The sequence below is a fragment of the Thunnus thynnus genome, chromosome 4 (genome assembly GCF_963924715.1).
Source record: "Thunnus thynnus chromosome 4, fThuThy2.1, whole genome shotgun sequence".
In the NCBI taxonomy this organism is placed as follows: domain Eukaryota; kingdom Metazoa; phylum Chordata; class Actinopteri; order Scombriformes; family Scombridae; genus Thunnus; species Thunnus thynnus.
In genome coordinates this window covers 14,517,784-14,542,884 of record NC_089520.1, presented here as the reverse complement: position 1 = coordinate 14,542,884, position 25,101 = coordinate 14,517,784, and the positions used below count along the sequence as shown (strand labels likewise).

At 38.6% G+C, this 25,101-nt stretch overlaps 1 protein-coding gene across 1 annotated transcript; it reads left to right on the top strand.

Annotated features, from left to right (window-relative positions):
* Positions 1-1,640: 1,640 nt before the first annotated feature.
* shmt2 (serine hydroxymethyltransferase 2 (mitochondrial)) lies at positions 1,641-25,079 on the top strand. The gene is made up of 12 exons (XM_067586842.1): positions 1,641-1,797; positions 9,334-9,525; positions 12,583-12,662; positions 13,506-13,706; positions 14,025-14,106; positions 16,842-16,964; positions 19,432-19,571; positions 19,783-19,945; positions 20,869-20,968; positions 22,002-22,157; positions 22,859-22,966; positions 23,178-25,079. Exons 1-12 carry the CDS (start codon positions 1,765-1,767, stop codon positions 23,303-23,305), a joined length of 1,506 nt encoding a protein of 501 aa, XP_067442943.1. The 5' UTR covers positions 1,641-1,764; the 3' UTR covers positions 23,306-25,079.
* The last annotated feature ends 22 nt before the right edge of the window (positions 25,080-25,101 follow it).

Sequence of the window (25,101 nt, the reverse complement as noted above, 5' to 3'; positions counted from 1 at the left end):
AGTATAAAGATTGTTATATTTCACCACAGCGTAGCATCATACATGGATCATATGGTACATAAGATACAATTAGTGGACTATGATGATCTTGACATTGGAGTCTAATAAGAGCAGCAGTTTGGAGATACTGGGCCCAGATTGGTGAAAATGGGTCCATAACTGTCCTAGAGAAACATCAGATTTCAAATAGCTTTGGAGAAAAACTTTGGCTGTAAATTCTTCAGTTTCTATAGAGGTTCTGACCATACAATATAGGCTTCTCCTAACCCTGCCATAAAAATTCATTGGGATAACAAGGCATTTAACCTGGCCCTTTTATAGAGTGAGATTTACATTGAGCGAGCAAGTATTGATTTGGCACAACAGTGATAGCTCACAATAGGTCATTTGATGATACATATGGTGATAACACTTGTAAGCTCTTTTAACACCACCCAACAATAAAATATTGCATAAACAACATTTTCTGTATAAACTATGATGCCAGAATTGTTCACACTTTCTGCAAACTTGCAGAATCTTTGCAAAAGTCTTCCATTCATCCATTCAGTTTTTCTATAACAGATTATAGGCAGACTTGGAAAAGCACCATGTACAGGTAACCAGTGGTGGAAAGTACTGTACCTAGTACAATTTTGATGTAGTTGTACTTAACTTGATTATTTCCGTTTTATGCCACTGTATACTTTAACTCCACTACATTTCAGAGGGAAATATTGTACTTTCTACTCAACTACATTTATTTGACAGCTTCAGTTACTTTACACTTTACATGAAGATTTGACACAATGGATAATATAACAAGCTTTTAAAATACAACACATTGTTAAAGATTAAAAAAGTGGTTTCCAACCTTTTTGGCTTTTCATATCTTAAAAAAAGCAGTGTGTAGTTGGGGTCACATTTCAGATGTCTATGAGTTGTTAACAGCTCCACCAAACAGTGATTGTTCCCTTTAAACTTCTCACATGGTTTCATTTCAATAAATGTTCAAATGATCCAATATTTCATCAAAAAACAAAGATTAGATAAACATTCCAAAAAATGAAAACAGATTTGTGTATCAGAACTTTGTTTTGGTTTTTTTTGTCATTCCTCTGCTATTAGCCTAACCATCTCACAGCCCCTGAGATATATCTGGTGACCCTTTGGAGAGCTCAAACCCTAGCTTGAGAATCACTGGATTTAACTGGCTAGCTGTATATAAAGTAGTTCAAACAAGCTCCACCTCCAGCAGCTACAATAGTAACATGCTACTCACAGACCGATGGTTCAATATTAATAATCTGTCTTGTCATATATAATAATATATCAGTCAGAGAGACGAGTTAGTACTTTAAGTACATTTTGCTGCTAATACTTATGTACTTTTACTTAAGTAGGGTTTTTTATTCAGGACTTTTACTTCTAATGGAGAGTTTTTACATTGCTGTATTGATACTTTTCCTTAAGGATCTCAATACTTCTTCCACCACTGCTGGTAACCAGTTTGAACACACAGACCCGGTCAACATGTGCGGCTGATAAGATGAATGAGTAAATGAACTAAATATAAAGTAGTATTTAATGCAATAAAGTAGTTTTATAACAGCCACATATTTGGCTTGTGTAATCTCCGTATATTGGCCTACATTTCCCATCAACCCTTTCGGCTGCATATCGTAACCTGCCGTTGCCAACAACTTCAAACAGCCCTTTTCGGAGCCCGTCAGCAGTGTGTCGCCTGGCAGTGCTGCTTCTCCTTCTGGCCTGGTAACTTGAAACATGCTGTCCTTCGCTTTGAGACAACTCACACGGGTGAGTATATCATTCATGTTCATGTTTATGTCATGGTTTCCTTCACGGTGTGTTTGAGTTGGGCGACTAAATCAGCTTGTCTGTAAGGTTGAACTGTTAGCTAGCTTAACGTTAGTGCTGGTCAGAGCTACAGTCGTGGGGGGTTTAACTTGCTCACGCAGGCTTGAACAAAGTATGCAGTTTTTACTAAATGAACGCATATTTAAACAGCACCAGTTAATCACCAGATGTCCTTTCTGTCCTATTTACATCGCACTTTTGACATATTGAGGGTTGTGAGCTAGCTGAGAAGCTAACAAGCTAGCTGTCAGTGGATGTATAGCTGCAGCCGTGTTCCCCGTAATGATGCAACAGCGACTGCTCAGTTTCATCATGTGGGTAACCTGCAAGAAACACAGAAGCATCATGTTTCTCCGTTGGACGAAAAAACTGTGAGCACTTAGGTTATTTATCTGCGAAAATGTGGAAAAAGACAGCGCTCCCTCACAGTTTCAAAAGTACAGTTGAATGTATTTGTTTTACAGTAAAACAGCATTATCATCGATGAAGTTCAAAGGGTGAGATTTGATAACTGTATGAAGGTTATGTCACGTTTAAAGACAATGATATATTAACTAGAAATGGGTGGTGTTGGTCTCAATAATGTTCAAAGTGCAAAATGAGGGGTACCAAGCAAATATTAACCCATGATATTGTTAATTATGTAACAGATAAGGCAGAAAGTTCGCCAAACTTTGAAAGTTTGAACATCTATTGTTTCAACAGTGTCATCTGCTCCTTGATTGTTCAAGAATTTATTACTGTAGTGTAGCTGCAAGGATAATGTATTGTTTTCATTTACACAACATATCAACAGCACCACAGACTGCAACTCAAAATGAGCATAAAGTTGCATGAACACCTCACATTATATTAATGAGAGCAGATTAAATATTAATCTATTATAACTTATTACAACTTTAATATGAGTAAGATTTATTGCAGGGCTGTTGAGTTGGACCTCATTAGATTTTACACACTAGAGTGTAAATCTTATCTAATCTTAAATCCTAAGTATCTTTAGGCAGATACTTACATTGATATTTAGTAGTCAGTTGATAGCCCTTTTTATAAAAACATAAATACACAGTAGAAACAAACATTCTTGACATGGATACCTTAGATGTGTTGTATTCTTAAGAATTGTGACGATGATTGGGACATTTAACATTATAGGGCTGATTGGGACATTTAACATTATATGGCTCCTGTATTACCTCTAGTTTGGTATTTCTGTACTTCAGTTTCTTGTCACTTATCAGGCGACATATACACCATTACCTATAGATCTGCAATAAGCTAATATCAGCATAGATCTATATCCATTGCATTTACATCTGTGCAAGAGATAAAACAATTACAAACTTGTTAAAACCAGAAACTACTACACCCTCAAAAATTACAGTACAGTTCAGTCAACAGCAATAAAGTTCACAATGGTGTGATTAATTACAGAACTGTATTACAATGTAAAATTGGTTCTATTATTCTGATGTGATTATCATATGTATTATTGTATTTGAATACTTGTAGCCCATTTGATACATTAATTTTTAATGAATGAGTAGCTGCCCAATGATTTCAAAGTAAAAAAAAAAAAAAAAGTTGTTTGATTAGTTGAGACATCAGGGTGATGGGGGTGTTGGTAGGGAAAGTTGTTTAAGGACTATGAATAGCCTCATTTTGATCTTTATGAAGTGACCTATTTTACAGATGGTACCAATTTCATGTACTTTTTCAGAAACAACTAGGCTATCCCAAGTCTGTGCCAAAATCATGTGGCATGTGTTCAGACCTAGTTTTATTAGTCACTGTCAGTATGTCTAAAGTTTCCCATTAAATTGACAGATTCACATGCTTGCATGCTTTTCCTATTGATGCTAATTGGTTAAGTGTGCATCTTATTTGAATTCCCAAAGGACTCATGTGAAGCCTTCCTTTTGTGTCCTCACAGGATTTGTGCATGTGAGAGAGATTTTAATCCCTGTGCAGTCATTCCTTGTTGCTGTTTACCTCTGTTTCTGAAGAAGACAGTTTTACTTACTTTTCTTACTTACTTACTTACTTTTCTATCGGCTGTTTTAGCCATTTTTGGCTCTGTTTTGCAGAAAAAAGTTAGTTCAAGCTCAGCTGATGGGATGGATTTCAATTGACCCCACTCATTTTGAACCTTTGAAGAACTTTTGAATTCAAAATGAAATGCAGTGATCTTGAGCGCAGCAAATTGAGCGTGAATATCAATGCACAAAATATTAACAATTTTTATTTATTTTGATTTTATTTTTGACAGTTGAGAAACATCTGAGGAATAGAGAAAGGGAATGAGCTAAGATCCAGTTCAATAGCGTGATAACACTGAAGAGCGTATGGCTACTTCCACTTACTGTTGTTCATCTATCAGAAACATTTTTTTAAACCACTGATGTTTATTAGAAGCAGAAGCCGAAGGTCATATGGAAAACTCTTTTATGTTTTGATGTCTCTTTTTTTTTCTCAAAGTTCAAATATGTTAAACTTCAAGGTGTTATGCTTCTGCACACTCACAAATAGTTGGTTTTGTTTGGTTAAAAATGTGTCCTTTACTTCTCATTGTAATTATCTAGAATATGTAGAAAAACTAACACTGTTGTAAAATGAAGTTCTCATGCATGAAACTGTTCATTAGCCTTTTGTGACTGCTTATTAACAACTGGTATGACATAAGCTTAGACCTGCCACAGCAAGACAAGAAAGAAAGTCAGCATGCCAGTTGTGTAACCAGGAAACCAACATTAATTAACACTGAAAGAAAGGAGCTTTAAAAAAGTACTTCTTCTTTTTTTGTGGATAACACCTTTTTAATAAGTACTTCTGCTGGACAAAATTCTGAATTTCTGAATTTAATTTACCTTATATACAATATGCGTCTTTAGTTATGTTGCATACTCAAGTCACACTTTAGATTAAATTACAAAATCTCAATGAAAATGTGAAATAGGTGCTCATTTGTTTAAATCAGTACTAAAAGTACTCAAACTTTTCAGTGCGGTGTACTGAAAGAATTGTGATGTTTAGCACAGCTTAGTTTCTGTTGTTGAGCAGATTTGCTGGTGACCTCTGGAGTTTGGGTCATAACTCCTACTCAACATTTTTTTGCTTTAGGATGGCTTTGTAGTGTTGCTTTTGCTTCTTCTATTTACAATCAGCAGTGGTTTACTCTGTGTAACAAGGGAAAAAAAACATTTTGTGGGAACTTATTTGTTGGAGTTTTCTGTCTCTATGTTATATGTTGCCAAGATCAACCAACAATGTGGTATTGGTACATTCAATATCACCCAACAATATGTTCTTATTTATGTTTTTACTTACTTTTTAAGCTGGTTATAAAGAGGTTAGGTGACATCCTGAACCGAGCCTTCATCACCTCCACCACTGAAATTCCACTTTAATGATTTCTTATACAACAGTTTTTGAAACAAACAAAATGCAGTCGCAGCAGAAATGTTCAAATTTTTGAAGCCAGTTTTATTCAGTTTGCAGGAGCAGAAGAGTTTTTCACCATGAATTCATGGCTTCATTTTTCCAAGTTGCATTTTCTGTCTCTTTTAAAGCTAAGAGAAGATTAAAATTATGCCTTTTTTTATTGTGCAGCCTTTTCAAGGTGGAGTTTACTCTGGAACTGAAAACAATTAGCTGATTAGTGGATTGAAAGAAACTAAATTGGCAACTGTTTGATAATTGATTAATTGTTTTAATGATTTTTTTCAAACAAAAATACCAATCATTTTCTGGCTCCAGCTTCTCAAATGTGAGGATGAGCTGATTTTGTCTTCCTAATATGAATATGATGAACATCACATTGGGCTCTGGGAAACTGTACTGGGCATGTTTAACTGGTTTCTGACATTTTATAGACAAAATGATTAAAATAATCGGCAGATTAATCAATAATGAAAAGTTGCAGCAAAGTTGGTTGCAGTCCTAGTTTAACCAAGTTCACTACACCTGCCAGAGAGACCTTTCTGTCTTCTTTTGATTTTTTTTTTTTAATAGTGCATCGAAAACCAACACAAACCGATTTTTATCTCCTTTTACTTTTGATAGAATGACATCATCTCTTACTTAAAAGCACCACAATTCATTCTTGCAAATATAGGCTCATTAAAATAAAGTTAAAGGGCTTGTTGAGCCTTATTGAAAAGATACCTTAGGTGGCTCAAAATTGTTTTTAGGGTCAGCTTGGCTCATATATGATTTTACAATGCAGGAAAATCCAGTTAAGTATTTCTATTTTTGTTTAACAGATTGTGCATTTGACAGTGACAGTGAGAGGGTTGGGGGGCCATGAGCCAGGCTTGACCCCATAATGTCACAAGTGTGCCCACAGCATGCATCCAGACTCACCAAGGCACCCGAAAGCCCAGTGTAGAAATCTCTCACCATCTCCTTTACCACAAAGAAAGATTACAGCATAAATGTATCGTTCCACAGCCTACACCTCCTGAAGATTGGCTTTGTTGCCGGAATCGCTTAAGTCTCTGATTGTCAGTCAGACAACCCTTTGACCCGAATAGAGTGGAGTCGCCCTGGACTGTGCCTCTGTCCCTTCACGCCTCTTCACCCCATCCAGATTTCTCAGCCCAGTGTCATCCACACTGAATCAAGGGGCAATTTGTAACGGACAGCCCTGCTATTAGTCAGTGACAGGGAAAGAGGCGACTACATGTCAGACTGACGGATGCTGCTTCTCTATTGACACTTCTTCTCTGCTACCTTACATATCTTTTTTTTTTCTTTACTGTTTCTCCTTTCTAGTCCCTTCTTTTTTCTTTTGTTACCAGGCTGATTGTTGTTTGGTATAACCACTGATAGACAGCAGTCATCTGTAAAATTGACTCGCCTCGGGAGCTGCTTCAGGAAATGGGCAAAAATAATACAGAAGCAGGATTAATGAAATGATTTTCTTTCTTCCCTTTTCTTCGTCTCTGCTATTGTTCTTTGGGCACAGATGTTTGACAGGAAAGGCAAACTGCCAACAATTACCTTATCATTGTCATGCAGATGCAGTGCATCTGTGACTCTGCCATTATTTTGTGCTCAGCGCCCAGGTTGATGTGGCCTATCCCGCCCATTTTCTCAGAGTTTTCATCAAGCTCACCTTCAAACGACAGCATAATCTGTTGCCTAAAAATAGTCCCACTGTGACATATTTGGTGCTTGTATCTTGGATCTCACTTTTCTTGGATCAGTTTATGTTGTGTTTATTAATTAATCTCCCGTAATGATCAGGGCTGGGAAATGAGGCAGGAAAGCAGAGAGGTAGACCACAGGGACTGACCTGTTTGTTGTTTGTTGAAGCCCAGAGCTGTCCCATTTGGATGCCATGAAAGTGATATTGATGACAAGAGGAACTAATAAAAACGTCACAGGAGTGCTACTTGGCTCAGCGTGTTTAGCAGCGTAAGAGGGACAGGAGGAGGAGGGTGGGAAAAGGAAAGCGGGGATGAAGGTGGAGGCTGGCAGGGGGGAGGAGGGAGAGGCACCCTTGTCTGTTATGCAGTCGTCAGTCGCAGTATAACCACAGCAGCGTTGGCTTGTGTTGGGTTTTAGTGCCACTGCCTGTCCTGGCCTTGGTGTGTCCCAGCAGAAACGCAGACAGCAAAGGACAGTTCCCGTCAAGATTTAATGACCCATGTGATTTCTCAGCAAGAGGCAGCCCGACCTGTCTCCCCAGGCCCTCATCTCTTCCAGAGCCCCGAGGGGGGGCCCCTCTCCCCCTTTTCCACCATCACCACTGCCACCGGTGACAGAAGGCCGGGGTAAAGACTGTTAGAAATCGGCCATTAAGGTGCCAGTCACCTCCCCTGGTGTGTTACCACTGTCCCCTCTGCCACCTCTGGGAACAGAGGAAGAGGTGGAGTAGAAGCAGGCTGCCTCTGAGAATAAAGGGTTCTTCTTAAGTGTTTTTTTTCTTTTTTCTTTTCAGTCATGATGGTGAATTATGAACCTATTGTTAGTCATTTTTGCATCGTAGAGAAGATTCCCATTTTCTCTATAGCTGTTACTATTTCTGCCCAACATTACCATCTTTTTTTGTCCTAAAAATTACAGAGTTGGGTACTTTGCTAGATTTACAGTGCAATAAAGCCACTACAAAAGATTAAGTTCCCAAACATTTTTTTTTACACCACATGGAATTAGCATAATTGCGTTTTATTTTTTCTTATGGGTGTCCTCAACCAGTCCTAAGCACTGTGCTAATTGCTTTTTAATGGTGCTATTAAAGGAGGTTGTCCCTCACACCCCAGCACACCTGTACAGATGATAACTATATGTTTCAGTGGTGGGATTCTTCTCAACACTGAGTCATTCATATTGTTGATTAAATGACGGGAAGAAGCCAATTTGTTCTGAGTGCAATCGACCTGTCAAGGAGTTTTTTAAACCTCTGATTGTTCTTCCACATGGTGCTCCGCCCGTTCGTTGATTGGGATATATAAAGAGAACTTGTGCACAGAAAGGCATAGCTTTAATACATGACAAGTATTGAAGATTTTATGATTATCCAAGTGCAGCATTTAAGCACAAAGTCGAAAGTTTCAGTCATCCATCACAGGCATACATAGTGCGGAACCAGGATTGAACCAGCATAGGATTTATGCTTAGCTTAGGAAAAAGGAGAAAGAGCCAGTGAAAATTGTATGGACTCTGCACACTCACATGATCAGACATTGCAGCAGAAAAACTCGCCCCAGCCCCAGTCCAGATTAGATAAGCGGGAAGTGCTGAATCTGTTCTCTCCATGCCTCCTTCGGTACACTGAGGCAGTAAAAGTCAGTCCCTCAGTTTGTAGAAGTGCTGATAGAGGCATAATTGAACAACCGTGCTGATTATTGATATCATGCAAACACGCCAGCTTCTAATTATACCAGGCTACATATTAGAGTTTATGAGAATCTGAGGAGGGGAAGGGAGTTGAAATGTCTCCTTATTTATATAGGAGAAATCAGGGTGTCACTTTAAATATATAAAATGGTCAAATACACTCTTTGTCGTGTGTTCTGTGTAGCGTCTTCATATTGTGTTCTGGTTTCTCTTAGAGGGAACAGCCCCAACTAGTTTCATCTTCACAGAAAATATAACTCCAAAATTCATTCATTCATTTTTTATTTTCATTTCCCTCCTCTATGGATCCTCTTTTTTTGTTGATTTTTTTCATAAAATAATTTCTTATCTTGCTAAATGTCTTTTAATGACATCAAAACATCATGCAGCTGCAACCCAGACTGCAGTTCTACTATTTTACAGCATTTTTTATTGAACTATGGTCATTTGAATTGCAGTAGTATTGTAAGATCTTTTGACCAGACCCATTTCAATGTAATGACCCAGTGTTAGAAAATGACCCTTGCTACTTTTTATTTCCATTAGCGTTTACAATAATTTCGATAAATGTATAAAACTAACAAACTCTCAATCAATCCTTCTCTTCTACACGTATCCCCCTTCTGCCCATAGCCACTGTGCCAACGAGCCCCGGTTCGTCTTGGTGTACGTGGGCAGCAGTCCCACGCTGCCACCCGTGCAGTGGATGAAGATCGTCCATGGACGGGCCAGGAAACCCTGTCTCAGGATGACCCAGAGATGTGGCATCTGCTGCAGAGGGAGAAGGACAGGCAGTGCCGTGGTTTGGAGCTCATTGCATCTGAGGTAAAACATCTCTCAAAGAGATAACTGACTGTTTTTGCCTATGTCTACTTACTTGAACTGTTCACATGTGAGAGAGATGGGTGGGATGGGTGGTTAAAGAAAGGAAGATGACATACCAAGTTCTCAGGCTTGGTGGTAAACCTAGGACATGAGGTTAACTTTGCATCCGTCTTGGTAAATCTTTTGAGTGTACATGGATGTATTATGTACTTTCTTCCTTAAAATGAACAAAGCAAAGTTGAAAAAGTGTAAGACAGAGATTAGCTGATAGTCATGACTGGCCACTGAAAGAGATCATTTGGCCAGTACCATATAAATATTTCTGTATGGCATAGACATGGTGGGAGATACTTGGAATGAAAAAGTGAAAAGTGAAAGACATTCATTCAGTCCTTAATTCATTAATGTATATATTTATTTAGACTGAAATCTATTTTGTCACAGAAAAAAATTAATATTCATCTATGCTATTGACCCTTTTCACAGCAGACATTTTCATTTGTTAAAGCAGGAAATGCACAGGTGGAATTAATGACATTAATGATGGCTGCATTCGGTATAGGTGAGCTAGTTCCAGGGTTCTGGTATTTCACACGCTCACTCGCTGACACGGCTTAGTGGGATTGTTAATGGAATGGAGCCGTCACTGGTTACGCCTGTGCTTTTCCTGCTTTGACAAGTCAAAATGTCTGCCACAAAAAAGGGTCTATTATGGCTGATGGAGCTGGCACTTGTTTTAAACGAAGACAGTCAATGTAAAACACTCACTCAGTGCCTGTCAGAGCTGGCAGCACACCCCCTGTATGTTGGCAGTGCAAGGTACCTGAGAACGCCTCATCACCTGTGATGAATGTTTTGGCAAAATGGGCGAACAGATAGATTGTTCTGGAATATATCAGGAATCGCTGACAAATATACATTTATTTTTTAGTCATGCTTGTTTATAAATCATCTTGCTGTTGTATGTTTTTAATGTTTTATAGCAACAAATTTACCGGTTTGAATGTTTTCAGTGGGTTTCTGGGCCAGTAAAACTGTGATCCTCTGACTCTAAGATACAAATGGTAAATCAGTAATTTTGAACTCTGACAAAATATTGTATTTTAATAAAGAAAACAATCATATTGACTTCCCTATTCATTTATTATTCACCCACTGACCAGCTGTGTACAGTGTGCAGTAAGTCATTTAAACCTGACTTCTTTTATAGTGAAAATGCTCACAGCACTTACTGTAGGCAAGAATAGCTCAGTTGTTACAGAAACATTTGGGGAACTCTTTGTTTTCAGTTTAAGGCTTGATGGTGTGAAATGGAAAATTTTACTGTTCAAAAGAACAGACAAGGTTTTATCCTGTATTGTTCTTTCTCTCTCTTCTTGTTTTCTTCTTCACCACAGTAGTTGTTCAGTGGAGTATATCAGCCCCCTCTCGACACAAAGCCAGACCGCTCTAGTGTGAGATAAAGCTGATATCTTCATTCTGCCTCCTCCCCACCTCACTCTGCACGGCACATCACAGTACAGCTCAGGCAGGCATTCCTTGAATGAAAAGACGTGCATTTTCCCACATGTGTCCGCCCACACACATTTTCTTAAATGTATAAAACACACACACACACACACTTCAAGATGTTGAGAAGAAAATGCATTTCCTCTTCTAATTTATCCACAGTCGTCTGCATGACAGACGGACGCAGCTGAAAGCTGTTACTGGAGCTTTTATCTCCCTTGATCTCATCTTTGGTCTCAGGTGAAGCATTAGCATAATCACGCATAATACACACATACACCTCACCACCGTGCCCCCCCCCTTCAGCGTGGCAGAGAGTGGAGAATGTATGTGTGTGTGCGTGTTTTGTGTCACACCCTGTTACTGTGCCATGTGATAATATACAGTAATAGTGTTGTGTCAGGAGGCCATGCTGAGGGAGATAGCCACTGTCAGCTGCACAGTCTAGACTGAACAAAATTTTCTATGTAACAAGTTGTCGAGTCTTTTTTGTTTTTTTTGTTTGTTTGTTGTTTTTTTTTGTATAGTCCAGTATCACATACTGTGTCTCAAATGGTTTTGTCAGTCCACAACAGCAAGGAGGGATGTCCCAATCATATTTTCTTTACCCTGTGATCCCAGTCCAAGTCTACTGAGTATCTGCATAATAATTGATTTTTTTTTATCTTATCATGTTGGTATTTTAATTTACTTTTTCCTTCTTAATACAGCTGCACACTTGACCTGGAGAAGGCTTACGTTAAAATTACTAAAGCAGCTCAAATATGAATGGCTGTGAATTTTTGATGGTCTTTCCTTTGATGCTATCCTTTGCTACTTTGTATATATTGATGTCCTAAAAAAATTGTTTGTATAATATCCATCCACGCAGGAGTTGGACAACATGTGTCCAAAATACTCAAGTTTAAATAAAGTTTTCAATCAACAGCAATACTTTAAAAGAAATGGAAGAAACCCCAGGAGCAGAAATTCAAAGGGGAGTATCCTTTCCTCAGAGGGCAGGGCCGTAGATGGGGAAATGGCAATTACAAGATAAGCAGAAAGTTGTAACGGCTAGTAGAAATACAAAAATGGGATTATAGTTCAGCAGTGGGATTATAATTGGTCCTGCACCAATATAGAAAAATATGTCTTTTTGGTTTTCCAGCACATGGACAAGATATAAAGGAAAACGTTTGGGGGGTAATTATTCCCCTTTTGCTGCAACTCATACTCTCTAAAATTTGTTTTTCTTGGAAAATGCGTTGCAAAATGATTTTAAAAAAAGGCCACACAAACATATCTCAGCATGTGCAGAAAAGTTTATTACATTATCTTGTATCCTCGAGCAGCACGGTGATAAGCATTGTGGAGTACAGCATGTTAGTCCATGGAAGTCCAGAGGTTCAATACTGTAATGATTGCCTTTAGCTGGAGGGGGATTTCTCACTATCACTTAACAGACTTTAATTTGCCGTCCTTGTCCCTTCTGTCCACTCGCACCATTGATCTGAGTGTGTGTGTGTTTGTGTGTGTGTGTGTGTGTGTGTGTGTGTTCTCTCACCACAGAATTTCTGCAGTCGAGCCGCTCTGGAAGCTCTGGGCTCCTGTCTGAACAACAAATACTCCGAAGGCTACCCAGGGAGAAGGTGAGTGTGTTTATTTAGCCACACCCTGGCTTATTAAGACTGTTGATATTCTCTGCTTGAGGGTATTAGTCACAGACATGCGCACATAAACACACACATAGATACACTCTGATTTATACTGTCGTCTCTATCTTGCCCTATGATAGCACATGCCAACCACACAGCAAATAATCCACAGCCTCTGCTGTTTTGCCAAAGAAGATTCCTAAGGGGATACATTGGAAGAATATAGTGCCCAGGCTGATAGTTTCATATATCCAGTTTTCCTATTTTCTGCTATTTCCCTCAGATAATTCACATTTATCAAGAGCAAACAGTGCTGACATGTTTTTAAATGCCCTTTATTTGATGCCTTTGATTCCTGGAACACAAGTCCTCCATAAATCTCCTTGCCGCTGTATGCATTTTTAATTTTTATTTCTTTTCTCTGCATCCTACTCATCTGCTGTTTTACACTTAAATGAAATGAAACAAAAGGGTGGTCTCATTGACTGAGTGGTTTGCATGGTATCCATCTGTTGCTCTCTCATCTGTAATTCCACTGAAAAGGTTTGATGAGCATTTTCACCTGAAATGTCCCAGATCTGTTGTGGTACCTTCAGGTCAACATCAGTCTAAATTGCTCTTGATTTTTGTGACCAACAGTGCTGTTTGTGGTAAAAGTAAAATACATTGTAGACGTTGACTTAAATCAAATAAATATCAATGCTCAATCAGGCAGGTTATTTGCAGGAGTGATGCATCTGTTACGGGTCACTCAAGAGTGTCTTTTTCATTCATAGAAAATCACATTTCCTTTTTTTCCCCCTTTCTCTCAAACCACTTTGGACAACGTGTTCGCAGGTACTATGGTGGAGCAGAAGTGGTCGACCAAATCGAGGTCCTGTGTCAAAAGCGAGCCTTGGAAGCCTTTGACCTGGACCCAGCTCAGTGGGGTGTCAACGTGCAGCCATACTCTGGCTCCCCCGCCAACTTCGCAGTCTACACTGCCGTTCTCAACCCCCATGATCGCATCATGGGCCTGGACCTGCCCGATGGAGGACAGTCAGTACTTACTGCTGCTTTTACATTTGTTCCCCTGTCACTTATTTTCTCTCACCCTCACACTCTTCCAAGCTGCCCCAGTTTCTTTGCTGGTCACCATAAGTGTATCATGAAGAGTCTGACATTCATTCACACTAAATAAAGTTTCACAAACTGTCGATCCCAATATTGATATTTTAAGGTCACCCTTCAGCACATTACCAATTTAAGAAAAATAACATAACTTGCTTAAGAGCATTCTTTATTGCTGGATATTGATGTAAAAGATTTTTTTTCTCATGTTTTTCCAACGTTCAATGTTCCTTTTTCTCACACCAGTCTGACCCATGGCTACATGTCTGATGTGAAGAGGATCTCAGCAACCTCAATCTATTTTGAGTCCATGCCCTACAAGCTCAATGTAAGTAGAGACCCCTACTACTGACACCAACTAACTAGTTGTTTACTGTCTTACACCAGTGAGTCAAGTTTTTGGCAATGGTGAGGGTCAATATCACAAGTAGAACTGATGGGGATGGAACAACAGTGATTTAAGTGTTATATCTGTTTATTTTAACATTTCTTCATGTAGTTTTTTGGGGGGTGTCACAAATTGCTTGTGTGTGTGTGTGTGCTTGTATTGCTATCTTTTTTTAAACTATCATTATGAGGACATTTTGGCCAGTCTTCACTACTTCAAAGGGCTGTTTGAGGGTTAAAATTTGGTTTTAAGATTAAGGTTAGAATCAGGTTTAGGTTAGGATAAGGGATGGGGGTCAGGCATTTAGTTGTGAAGGTTAGGGAATACATTATGTCATTGAGGGTCTTCACAAGTTAAAAAAAGACAAACGTGTGTCTGAAAATGTGTGTGTTTGCCTGTGTGCGTGTTTCATGGATTGTCCTTATTGTTTTACCCTATGTATTTTGAAATGAATTGCCATTATTGGATAATAAAGTTGAATGTGAATCTTGATTTAGTTGTTAGATGTTAAGAGTTTTCTAAATTCCAATAATGTAATCCTTTTGGGTCAAGATAATCACAGTCATGTTTCTCCAGTGAATTGTCCTCTATGATGAACTGACGAACACATTACCCAGCAGCACTGTTGGTCAGAATTACCCATGTGTCAGAGCTTCTACGGTCTCAGATTTCTGCTACTTGCTACTGTAGAGCATTGCTTGTTCTGCGTTTCTAATTATACAGTAGTTGGTTGAAGGAAGGCACTTTGCTGCTTATAGACAAACCACACTAATAGTTTGTGTGAATGTGTTGTGCGTGATGTTTTATAAGGTGTTCTGCACTGTCCATGCAAACTTGAGTTTTCTTAAGCCCAGTATATTAGCTGTGGTCAGGGAAGAAAACTATTTTAGGATAAAAAAATGTAACCACCAGACTGAAACACCTTTCTGACATTTCTGTTGCTGTCATTATGTTAGCAGTACGGTACAGATTTCAGTCAGCTTTAGAAATAGTTATCAAATATGAAAACCCACATTTTACATTTTGCTCAAACTGAATAACTTGCACCACTTTATTTAAACTTCTAAAACTTTTACTACTACTTCTCTTGAAGTCCTCGACCAAAATGACAAAAAGTATCTTGAATAAGCACAAATATCTAAATGTAAATTACTAATATCTTTGACCTGGTGTTTTCCAATGACGAAACAACATAACAACAGGATATTGGTTGAAATAAACGGAGAACAGAAAAGAAAACAGAATGTTGTGATCCCCTTTTAGTCATCCTGTTTACTTTGGCGGCCTCAGTGCTGAAAGGTGCTTGCCAACAGAGGAGCTTAAACTCTGATGTATTGGTTCATGTACAGCTTTTTCACCCATAATGCAACCCATACTGCCTTATTAGTTTAGTATACTACATAAAACGTTCAAGTGCTGTTTTCCACCAGCATGGAGATATGTACAATCAGGGCCCTTCAGATGTGACAAGTAATTTTACAAGTTAACATTAAGATATGATCAGCGTGTTGTATATTAGTGTATAGTATTCTATTCCTGGGGTTATAGTTGTGTGGTAGTATTGGTAGCGGCTGATGGATGGCCATGAGATTCTGCATGTCCCGGCCTGCTGATATATGGGCAGGCAGGACCCCTCTGCGAGAGAGATAATGGGAAATCGACAGGCTGGCCAGCACCACTGGCTCTGTCTTCACAATGAGCAGCTTGATGGAGTGAGGGGGCATCCATAGATGTGCTCTGGAGATGGGAGATTATCAGGTTGTCTAAATAAAGCTTTCCCTCCTCCTTCACTCTCTTCTTTTCCTTGTCTGTGTCTCCCTTATTTTCCATCCTTTCTGTCTCTCACTTTGTTTTTATGCTCCACCCTGCTCGCTTTCTCTTGCCTGTATTGTCTCTCTTTTCTGATTCTTGGAGGAGGGGGAGAAAGGTAAAACTGAGGATTTAGGCGTAAGACACAGTGGTCATTTAGCTTGTCCAGCCTGACTCTATCTCATGTGACTCTGAGCTACATCTACTGAGCAATGGATTACCTAACATCAGAATCTTTATTGACCAAGCATGTTTATACATACAAGGACTCTGGTTTAGTGGCTCTCCATGTACTTACACAGAATAACAACACAACAGGATACAAATAGTGCAAAGGAGTGATGAGATAAATATTAAATGGTTAAAAAAAAGTTACTTTATATACATATAGTATGGTATATCAAGTAACGCTGTTTTAACTTTATCTAACAATTTAACCTTGTCTCCAAACTGATCTCTGATCTGTTCAGCCTCATCACACCAATTGAGTAGATGCCTGAAAGGTTGAATTAGGATAAGTAGGGGTGCATTACTGCAATTGCTCCATCTTCCTCCTTGATATGATAGGTTGAAATGTCTCCTTTTTAGATAAAAATTCCTGCCCCTTTTTTAAAGTCGCAAAAGTACTTCAAATGCAGCTGCTTCAAATGAGCTGCAAATGGAAAAAATCTCTCTTCCGTGTTGATATGTTTGCTCTTGATCCGCAGATATCTGACTATTTTTTTTTTTAATCCTCTCATGTTCTTTTTTTTTTTCCTTCTGACCCTTACTCGTGCTTTAATATTCTCATATTCCTCCTCCACTTTCTCTTTATTCTTTCCTCCTACTCTGCCTCTTCTCTCCTCTCAATCTGTCTCTCTCTCCAGACTGCAACAGGACTCATAGACTACGACCAGATGGAGATGACGGCCAAGCTGTTCAGGCCCAAGCTCATCATCGCTGGCACCAGCGCCTATGCCCGGCTCATTGACTACGCACGCATCAAGAAGGTGCATGGAGAACTCTCTCCGTATTCAAAACTCACCTACCCTTCACCCCATCTTTTTTCTCTGTCTCTCTGTGTTTCACCCTACCGCTTTCTCTCCTGCAACCTGTTTTGTCAACTATTAGGAAGGTCAGACCAGCTTTGTCCTCTTTTTCTTTTTTTTTAAAACTCAGTCAACCTTTTCCACTGAACTGTCACAGACACCTGCTTCCCTTACAAACAAGGATCACTTCCAAAACATAACTTTACTAATTTCTGCCCCACAGTAGAGACTTCTGCCCGCTCTTACCGAGCATTCGCATTTAAACATTAACATTTCCAAAGACAAACCAATTTTTTAGGGTCTTTGTCACTTGCACGCAACAACACAGATGCTTTCTTCCTCTCTTACCTACTCATCCGAACTGAACATGGACACTCACACGTACACAGCAGCAACTTTTAACCGCACACTTCACTGCTCTCTTTGACAGTGCATAAGAGGCCCCTTTATCTGTTTTGTTATACCCACCCGCTGATTCACTTCATTCGCTCCATGACTGCTTCCCTTTGTTGTAGAGCTCCACTTGTCCTAGTACCATCAGATGGAGTGTCCCACCATTACAGAGCAGTGTTTTTATTAAGCACCATAACTACTTTGCCACTAGGCCTGAAGTGGGGCCATATTTTCCCTCTGGCATGTCTCTGTGGAACTGTTTGCTGTTTTATGGCTGAATCTGCTGGGCCGGGCTCCTCTCCAGATTTTTCAGTGTTGTGTTACCTAGATTGTTGCAACTCTTTTTTTTTTTTTTTTTTTAAATCTGAAATTTGTCTTACTATCAGCATTCATCACCCTCTTGTGTTCTTTACCCCCTCCAGTAACCCTGCCATCTCCCCTGCCTTTTAATCTAATAAACATGCGTTGATCCAGTTTAGATATGAGAGGAAGGGAGATTGTCATGATAATGCATATTAATTGGAGCACTAAAAAGATTGTTTACCGCTCTGATCATTCGCCAGCAAGTTATTTGCATGTTAGCGAGCTATTTATTGTTTGTGCCTTTCTCAGTAAATGCTGGCAAGAGACAGCAAGAATTTATTGAATTATGCTGTAATATTGCGGTCCTCTGAAAACTGCTGAAGTGTTATTACACCAGCTCTGATTTGAAACATCTGCCCTTTAAGAAGAAAGGTACAGCTAACAGATGTAGAGTTAGTTAACAAATCTTAACCGTGGGGGGAAAATGTAAATGTATTAGTGCCAAGAGATTGTATCTCACATTTTTTATCTCGCATTTCAACATATACAGTGTGCAGTCGAATAAATTTTTTTTTTTAAAAATTAGGGTCGCTGGTGACAAGGACTGAGGCAAGTTGAAGAATGTAGTTCAGTTTTATAGTAGCTTTAGTGCTCTATATATCAAGACTAATGCATATGCAAACACAATGCTGTTCATAAATATTTGGACAGTGACACATGTTCGCTTCGTATTCCAGCATTACATTTTAAATCAGTGACTGAGGTTCAAGTGCTGACTTTCAGCTTTATGGAGTGTCAAAATTAGGTTAACAATGTAGGATTTTACCTTTTCTTTTTTTTTCTTTTTCTTTTTTTTTTTATATAGTCACCCAATTTTAGCACAATGGTCCCACAGTTACTGAAAAGGAGTTCTTCAGGCCGAACAGAAAAATACTCTTGGCTTCTAAGTCAGTCAACGGACCTTATTCCAGCTGAGCATGTGGTTCACTTGCTTAAGACCAGACCGAAGGCAGAAAGACCTTTTTGTAAAAAAAATCAAAGTGAAGATGGCTGCAGTACAGGCCTGGCAGATCATCACCGGAGCAAATACAAAGTTTCTAATAGTCAAAGGCTTCACTTTTATTACTTGTTACTAAATGTGAAGGATTTGCAAGCGCATATCAAATCTGAATATTGTATTTACATTTGTTAATTTTTTATAACTGCTTTATGCCCCCTAATGAAGGTAGACTGAATATTTGCTGTCTCGGCACCTGAACTTTGAAATAGTTTACCTCTTACTATTAGATGATCCAATTCAAACTTCTCAAGACCCATTTTTATTCCCTTGTTTTTCTACTCTGCTTTGCTTTTTGGTAAATTTGATTCTGTTGCCATCCTGCTTATTTATTTAATGCTTTTAATGTGAAGCACTTAATAATTTTTGGTGTTTTGAAAAGTGCTATAGGAATAAATCTTTACTTAGTTACTTTCTAAAATTTGAGGAAAACACCTGTGAAGGTAAAAGCAATCAGTTCAACCTCATATTCATTGTATTATTTCAATTCATTTACCTTTAGTACAGGACCTGCACACAAAAAATCATCACTCTCTCAATACTGTACTGTAGCTCAGGTTTAGGAGAGTAATGTCATGATTTGGGTCCTGTACAGAAAAAGCACTTGAATTTCCTGAGATGTTTTGAATCTTAATTTTAACTTTGCTCCATGTTTTCCATCCTTTTTTTCCTCAGCTATGTACCGACATTAAGGCCTACATGCTAGCTGACATGGCCCATATCAGTGGCCTGGTGGCAGCCGGAGCTATTCCCTCTCCCTTTGAACACGCTGACCTGGTCACTTCTACCACACACAAATCCCTCAGAGGAGCCAGGTAAGAAGTACAACAGAGACTTTCAGTAAATTCTAAAATTTCTGTCGTGCATTCAGGCTGGTGCCTCAACTGTGATTAATCTCTGTCACATCACCTTAGAACATCCAGGAAATGATTGTTTTATTTTTATGGTGATTTATGAAAGATGAAACCTTGCTTGGGTTTTAGAGAATAAAAATTCTTACTGGTGAGTAAATGCTTGTTTCTCCAGGGCTGGTCTCATCTTCTATCGTAAAGGTGTCCGCTCTGTGGACAAGAAGGGGAAGGAAATCATGTACGACCTTGAGGACAAGGTCAACTTCTCTGTCTTCCCCTCCCTGCAGGGTGGACCTCATAATCATGCCATCGCTGGTGTAGCTGTGGCACTCAGACAGGTCAGCAAAATAAACATCTCATTTAATTGCAAAAATTGCCTACCTCATTTCTATTGTTGTAACGCTTTATTACCCACGTCTGCAGTTTCCTAATAAGAAGTTGATTACTAGTTTGTCTGATTTTGCAGTGAAACAAAATCTTACTGCTGAGATGCTTTTGTGAAATTTGACTCAGGACCCTGTTCACTAACCAACTACAAGCATCTGCTCCTTCTCTCACTCTCAGGTGCTCTGCCAGATAGCTACTGAAATCTAATCAGAGAAAGAGGATAGATGTCCCTTTTTTGCTTCTCACTTGCACCATAGATGAGAAATTTCTTTAGCACGGGTTCTCAAATTGTTAATCTTTTGACCACTGACATTAAGTCCCGTCTACCTGCATGTTCAACAGTTGACCAAAGACTTTTTTCAGGTTATTTCATCAATTATCAGGAAAGTTTTCACAACACAAGATAAAAAAAACTGACTTTTGAATTAAAAACTATAGAGCAGTTGATGAATCAATTATTTGATTGACAGAAAATTAATCAGCAACTATTTTGATAATCGAGCATAATAGGTTCCCTTTAATGCTTTTCTTTGTCATACATGACAGTAAATGGAATATATTTGTTGGTCGAACAAAACAAGACATCTGAAGAAAATTCAGATGTAACAGGAAAATTATAATGGTCATTTTTCTTTTCTGACATTTTAGAGACCAATGATTAATCAATTGATGGAGAAAATAATCAGCAGATTAATCGATTGGTTAGTTGCAACCCTAAAAAACTATTCCTTACATGATAAATGCATGTAATACAAAATTGTTTTCTTAACATCTCATGACTTATTTCTTGCCCCCCCCCCCCCCCCCCCCAACACTGAAATAGAACCAATCTTCTGTCCCACTCAGTCTTTTCTATTATCTTTTTTGTGTCCAGGCACAGTCTCCCATGTTCAAGGAGTATATCAGCCAGGTACTAAAGAACGCCAAGTCCATGGCTACAGCTCTTCTCAGCAAAGGCTACACCCTGGTATCAGGTAATCTAACTTGTATTTAAACATGCTTTTTCTTTTAATTCCCAAGGAGACACTGGCTCAGCAAACAGCAGAGAGAAATATCGGAAACACACGTCAATAAAGAATAATGTCCTGTCACAGAATGCAAATTACAAGGTAAAAAAAAAACAAAAAAAAACGGAACTGCATTTAAATTCATGATGTGCAAATAGGCTAATGTCAGTGTAGCAGCCTTGTCAGTCAAGAGAATAAAACCAGATGAAAGTGGTCACTTTCTGGTTGTGAGCAAATGCTTGAATCTTGTACTGCATTTAATACGCTGGCCTCAGCTGTTTTTTGATGTATAGCCTTCAATTGAATCCCTAAAAAAATTCAGACTTGTCCTGTGCTTACATTGTGCTTTGCATTGTGTGCAGACACTCTGTGGAAAAAGGGTGTTGTTTACTTTTACAGTGAATAAGAAACTTGTAAATAGGAGTGAATTCTTGCTCAAGTGAGCTGCTAAAGGAAAATATTTTTATAAGAGGCACTCATCTATCTAAATGTTATGAGTAATAATGTATTTTTGGTGCTTATATTAAGCATATATGATTATGACGACAATCAATTTTGCTGTCAGGATTAGTGATAGTATTGCTTCCTAAAGAGTTTTAATGGTGGTGTCCATTTGTCACCTTTTTAGAGAGCTCATCAAGCAAAAAAAAAAAAGCTTAATTCTCTTTTGCTCGTTTTATCCAAGAATAAAGTAAAACTTATAAATACAGTGCAGAAATTTACATAAAGCAGATGGAAAAATGCATGAGAAAGCATGTGCATAAAGCATGTGAAGCATAGGAGGCCTGACAACATACTACCCAACAGTAATTTTGTGCCATCATTAACTGCATTCAGTGTCACATCCTAAAACCTAACAAACTGAGTAACATTACGATATCCATGTTAAACTTAAAGATGAGGTGATCTGATCAAAGAAGAAGAATTGAAGCATGTGTCTACAAAGCCTCGGACTTTCCCTCTTTTCAAAAGTTTTTATGAAGAATGCTACATATTTCAGGCGGGACCGACAACCACTTGGTCCTGGTGGATCTGCGGCCTAAGGGTATCGACGGGGCTCGGGCCGAAAGGGTGCTGGAGCTTGTGTCAATCACTGCCAATAAGAACACCTGCCCCGGGGACAAGAGTGCCCTGACTCCTGGTGGCCTCAGGCTAGGTAAGGACCAGCTTCACATTACACTGCATTTAGCTGGACTTGGACAAGGTCAACTGTCATACTCATTAAGGATATGATCAAGAACTCTCAAAGCAAAACTCTCAAAAAAGCTCACCTCATAGTTAAATGAGTTGTTTTTTTGTTTGTTTTTTTTGTGAAATTTACTTTGCACCTAACATCCTCTTCACTTAATGTTTAACTTACTTTTTCAAAATGTGAAAATGTATTTCTGCGTATGGAAATTAGTCAGCCACCAATTAAGCCACAAGCGCTGAGCAGATCATGATTAATTAAGCATGTTTGGGTTTTTAATCATCTTCCAGGAAGCTCATGAGCTCCACATTTACACTGCCACATTTTCTTAAGGCGAGATATTTTACCTACAGTACAATGCTCTGCACTTCTTACCTTCTCATTTGTTTATTTTATTGAGATTTGAGTGCACTGAAGTGACCCATTGTCCATGGGCATCAGTGTAGGTTTGACAAATCTGTAGTTTGTGTGGATTCATTACTAAAATGTCAAGAAGCTTCAGGGTTCTGCTTTTTTACCCTAAAGACTCCATGGTTCCTATGTTTTTTTTTTTAAAAAAAGTAATAAAATGGATTGGAGACAGCTGAACATGTAAAAGCAAGAGGAAGAAATTACCAGTCATAACTTTGTATTTCAAGCTGCAGATTTTGTGTTCCTCTCTGTCCCAGGTGCTCCAGCACTGACCTCCAGGCAGTTCAAAGAAGCTGACTTTGTGCAAGTTGTCGAATTCATGGATGAGGGCTTCAAGATTGCCTTGGATGTGAAGAAAAAGACAGGTAAGCCAGTACAGTACAGTGAGCATGGAGATGGATTACAATGTTGCCTAATGGCTAGCAAGAACATTTCCTTATTAAAAGCACAGTTCAAAACTTTGCAACAAAATTACAATATTGTATGTTACATTAAAAACAACAGGCCCAGTGATGATAAAACAAAGGAAGCCTAAAGTGGAACCCTTTTTTCTCTCTTTTCTGTTTTCTCATGCAGGAAAGCTCCAGGACTTCAAGAACTTCCTGCTTCAAGACCCTGAGACCATGGCTCGCATCGCTGACCTGCGCCACCGTGTCGAAGTCTTCGCCAGGCCTTTCCCCATGCCAGGCTTCCATGACCATTAGGCTAGTTGATATGGAGTCGGGGGCCATAACATCCAGGTGCCAGAAAGCTGGCTGGGAGGAGATGTGCACAGGGAAGAAGAGGTGTCATGCTAGTGAAATGTGGTTGGTGGCTGTGAATTGGGATGACTCTTGGGTTCCCTTTTTCCAATAAGTTCTGGGAGACCACATTGTTTTGGGTTTTTTTTTTTTTTTTTTTACACTTTTTGCAGTTTCCATCAATCTATTCTTGTAAAAACGTCGAGGTAAAGTAAAGAAACAATAAAATTTGACAGAGATTTTGTAGAGCCGAAGAATCTATTTTCTATTGTATATGTAAAGATCTTTCTCAGTTGTCTTCACACCATTTCTTTAATGTGGGTGTGTGGGAGGAAAAATAACATGTCAAATCAAGCAACGACCAACAGTCATTGATGTCACACACTCTGTGACTTGATTAGTGTTAAATTAGTTAGAAAATAGAGGTACACTGATGAGTCTTAATGCTGTAAAGCATCTTAACCAATGTGACTAATATAGACGATTATATTCACATGGAGATGTGTGCATGTTTGCCTTGTACTGTCATCTTCTGTTTATGAAACCAGGTGCAGGAGGAGGCTTCATGAAGTGGAGGGGTGTTCTGCCAAACCATGTTGTGCTGGCCTTTTCACTTTTTCCGGGGGGAAATTTGTTGAAAATCAGAAATGAATCCAAAATGTAGTCAGTAAGTTTTCCCTTTAATTTCCCCTTAGGAGAGATTTGTACAATTTGTCTCCAAAGTGGAAAGGTCCATGTGAAATTGTACAGGAAGGGGACTAAATATTTTTATCATTTAATATACTGAGGTCCAATAAAACAACACTACAAACTGTGGTCACAATAATTGTTTAAAAAAACACATTTCATATATAATGTAGACTATTATAAGCTGCAAAAAATAGAATTCACTAGGCTGTAGTATTAGATTGCATTACAATAAATCCACCTCTTGCGTGAAAATCTTATAGAGGATGCTATTTTCTATTGCTGCTGTTGTGATTATCATCTTCCTTTCTTCAGTATATTGCAGATGTCAGATTTTAATTGCTATATATAATGTCATGACAGATAAATAACCAAATGGAATAACAGTATGTCATCCTGGATTATTTTCTACTTTCCTTTTAAGTGTGTTTACAAAGAGTATATACTTTTCTATATATTATTTAAAAAGAATTAACTATGTAACTACCATAATTTCACATGTATCTTAAGGTTTCCAATACCAGCTGAGTTGTTGTACTGGAAGAAGATGATTTGTACTGTAATGCAGTCTGCCTGATTTAACAGTCGTTTATTTCTCTATGGTGTTCAACAATGGGAACTGTGAAGCAGCTTGATTTGATATAACATTTTCAGAGTGTTTTGTTGTCTATCTGGTTCACAGATTGGAACTGTTGTCATTATCACTGCATCAGTGAAGAAGCATGATTTCTGTTTGTGAAATGGTCTTACAGCACAATTGAGAAAAGGGCGTTGGAAATAATGTGGTACTCTCTTCCTTTGCATAGCTTCTAAGGTGAACCAAATCATATGAATTATCCTTATGACAAGTTTTCGACAGCCAGTTGAATAGACTTTGCCAAAATATACCAGTGAGTGTTTTACTACAGTATTCATGTGTCTACTGTTCGTCTGTTATCATCTCTGATATGTTGCCAGTCATTGTACATCAACACAAATTTGAACTAACTTTCTTTTACAGAACATTTTTTATTCATTTTAGCTGAGTCCTAATAAAAGCCAATAATTCAAATATTCTTGTGTTGTTTCATTGA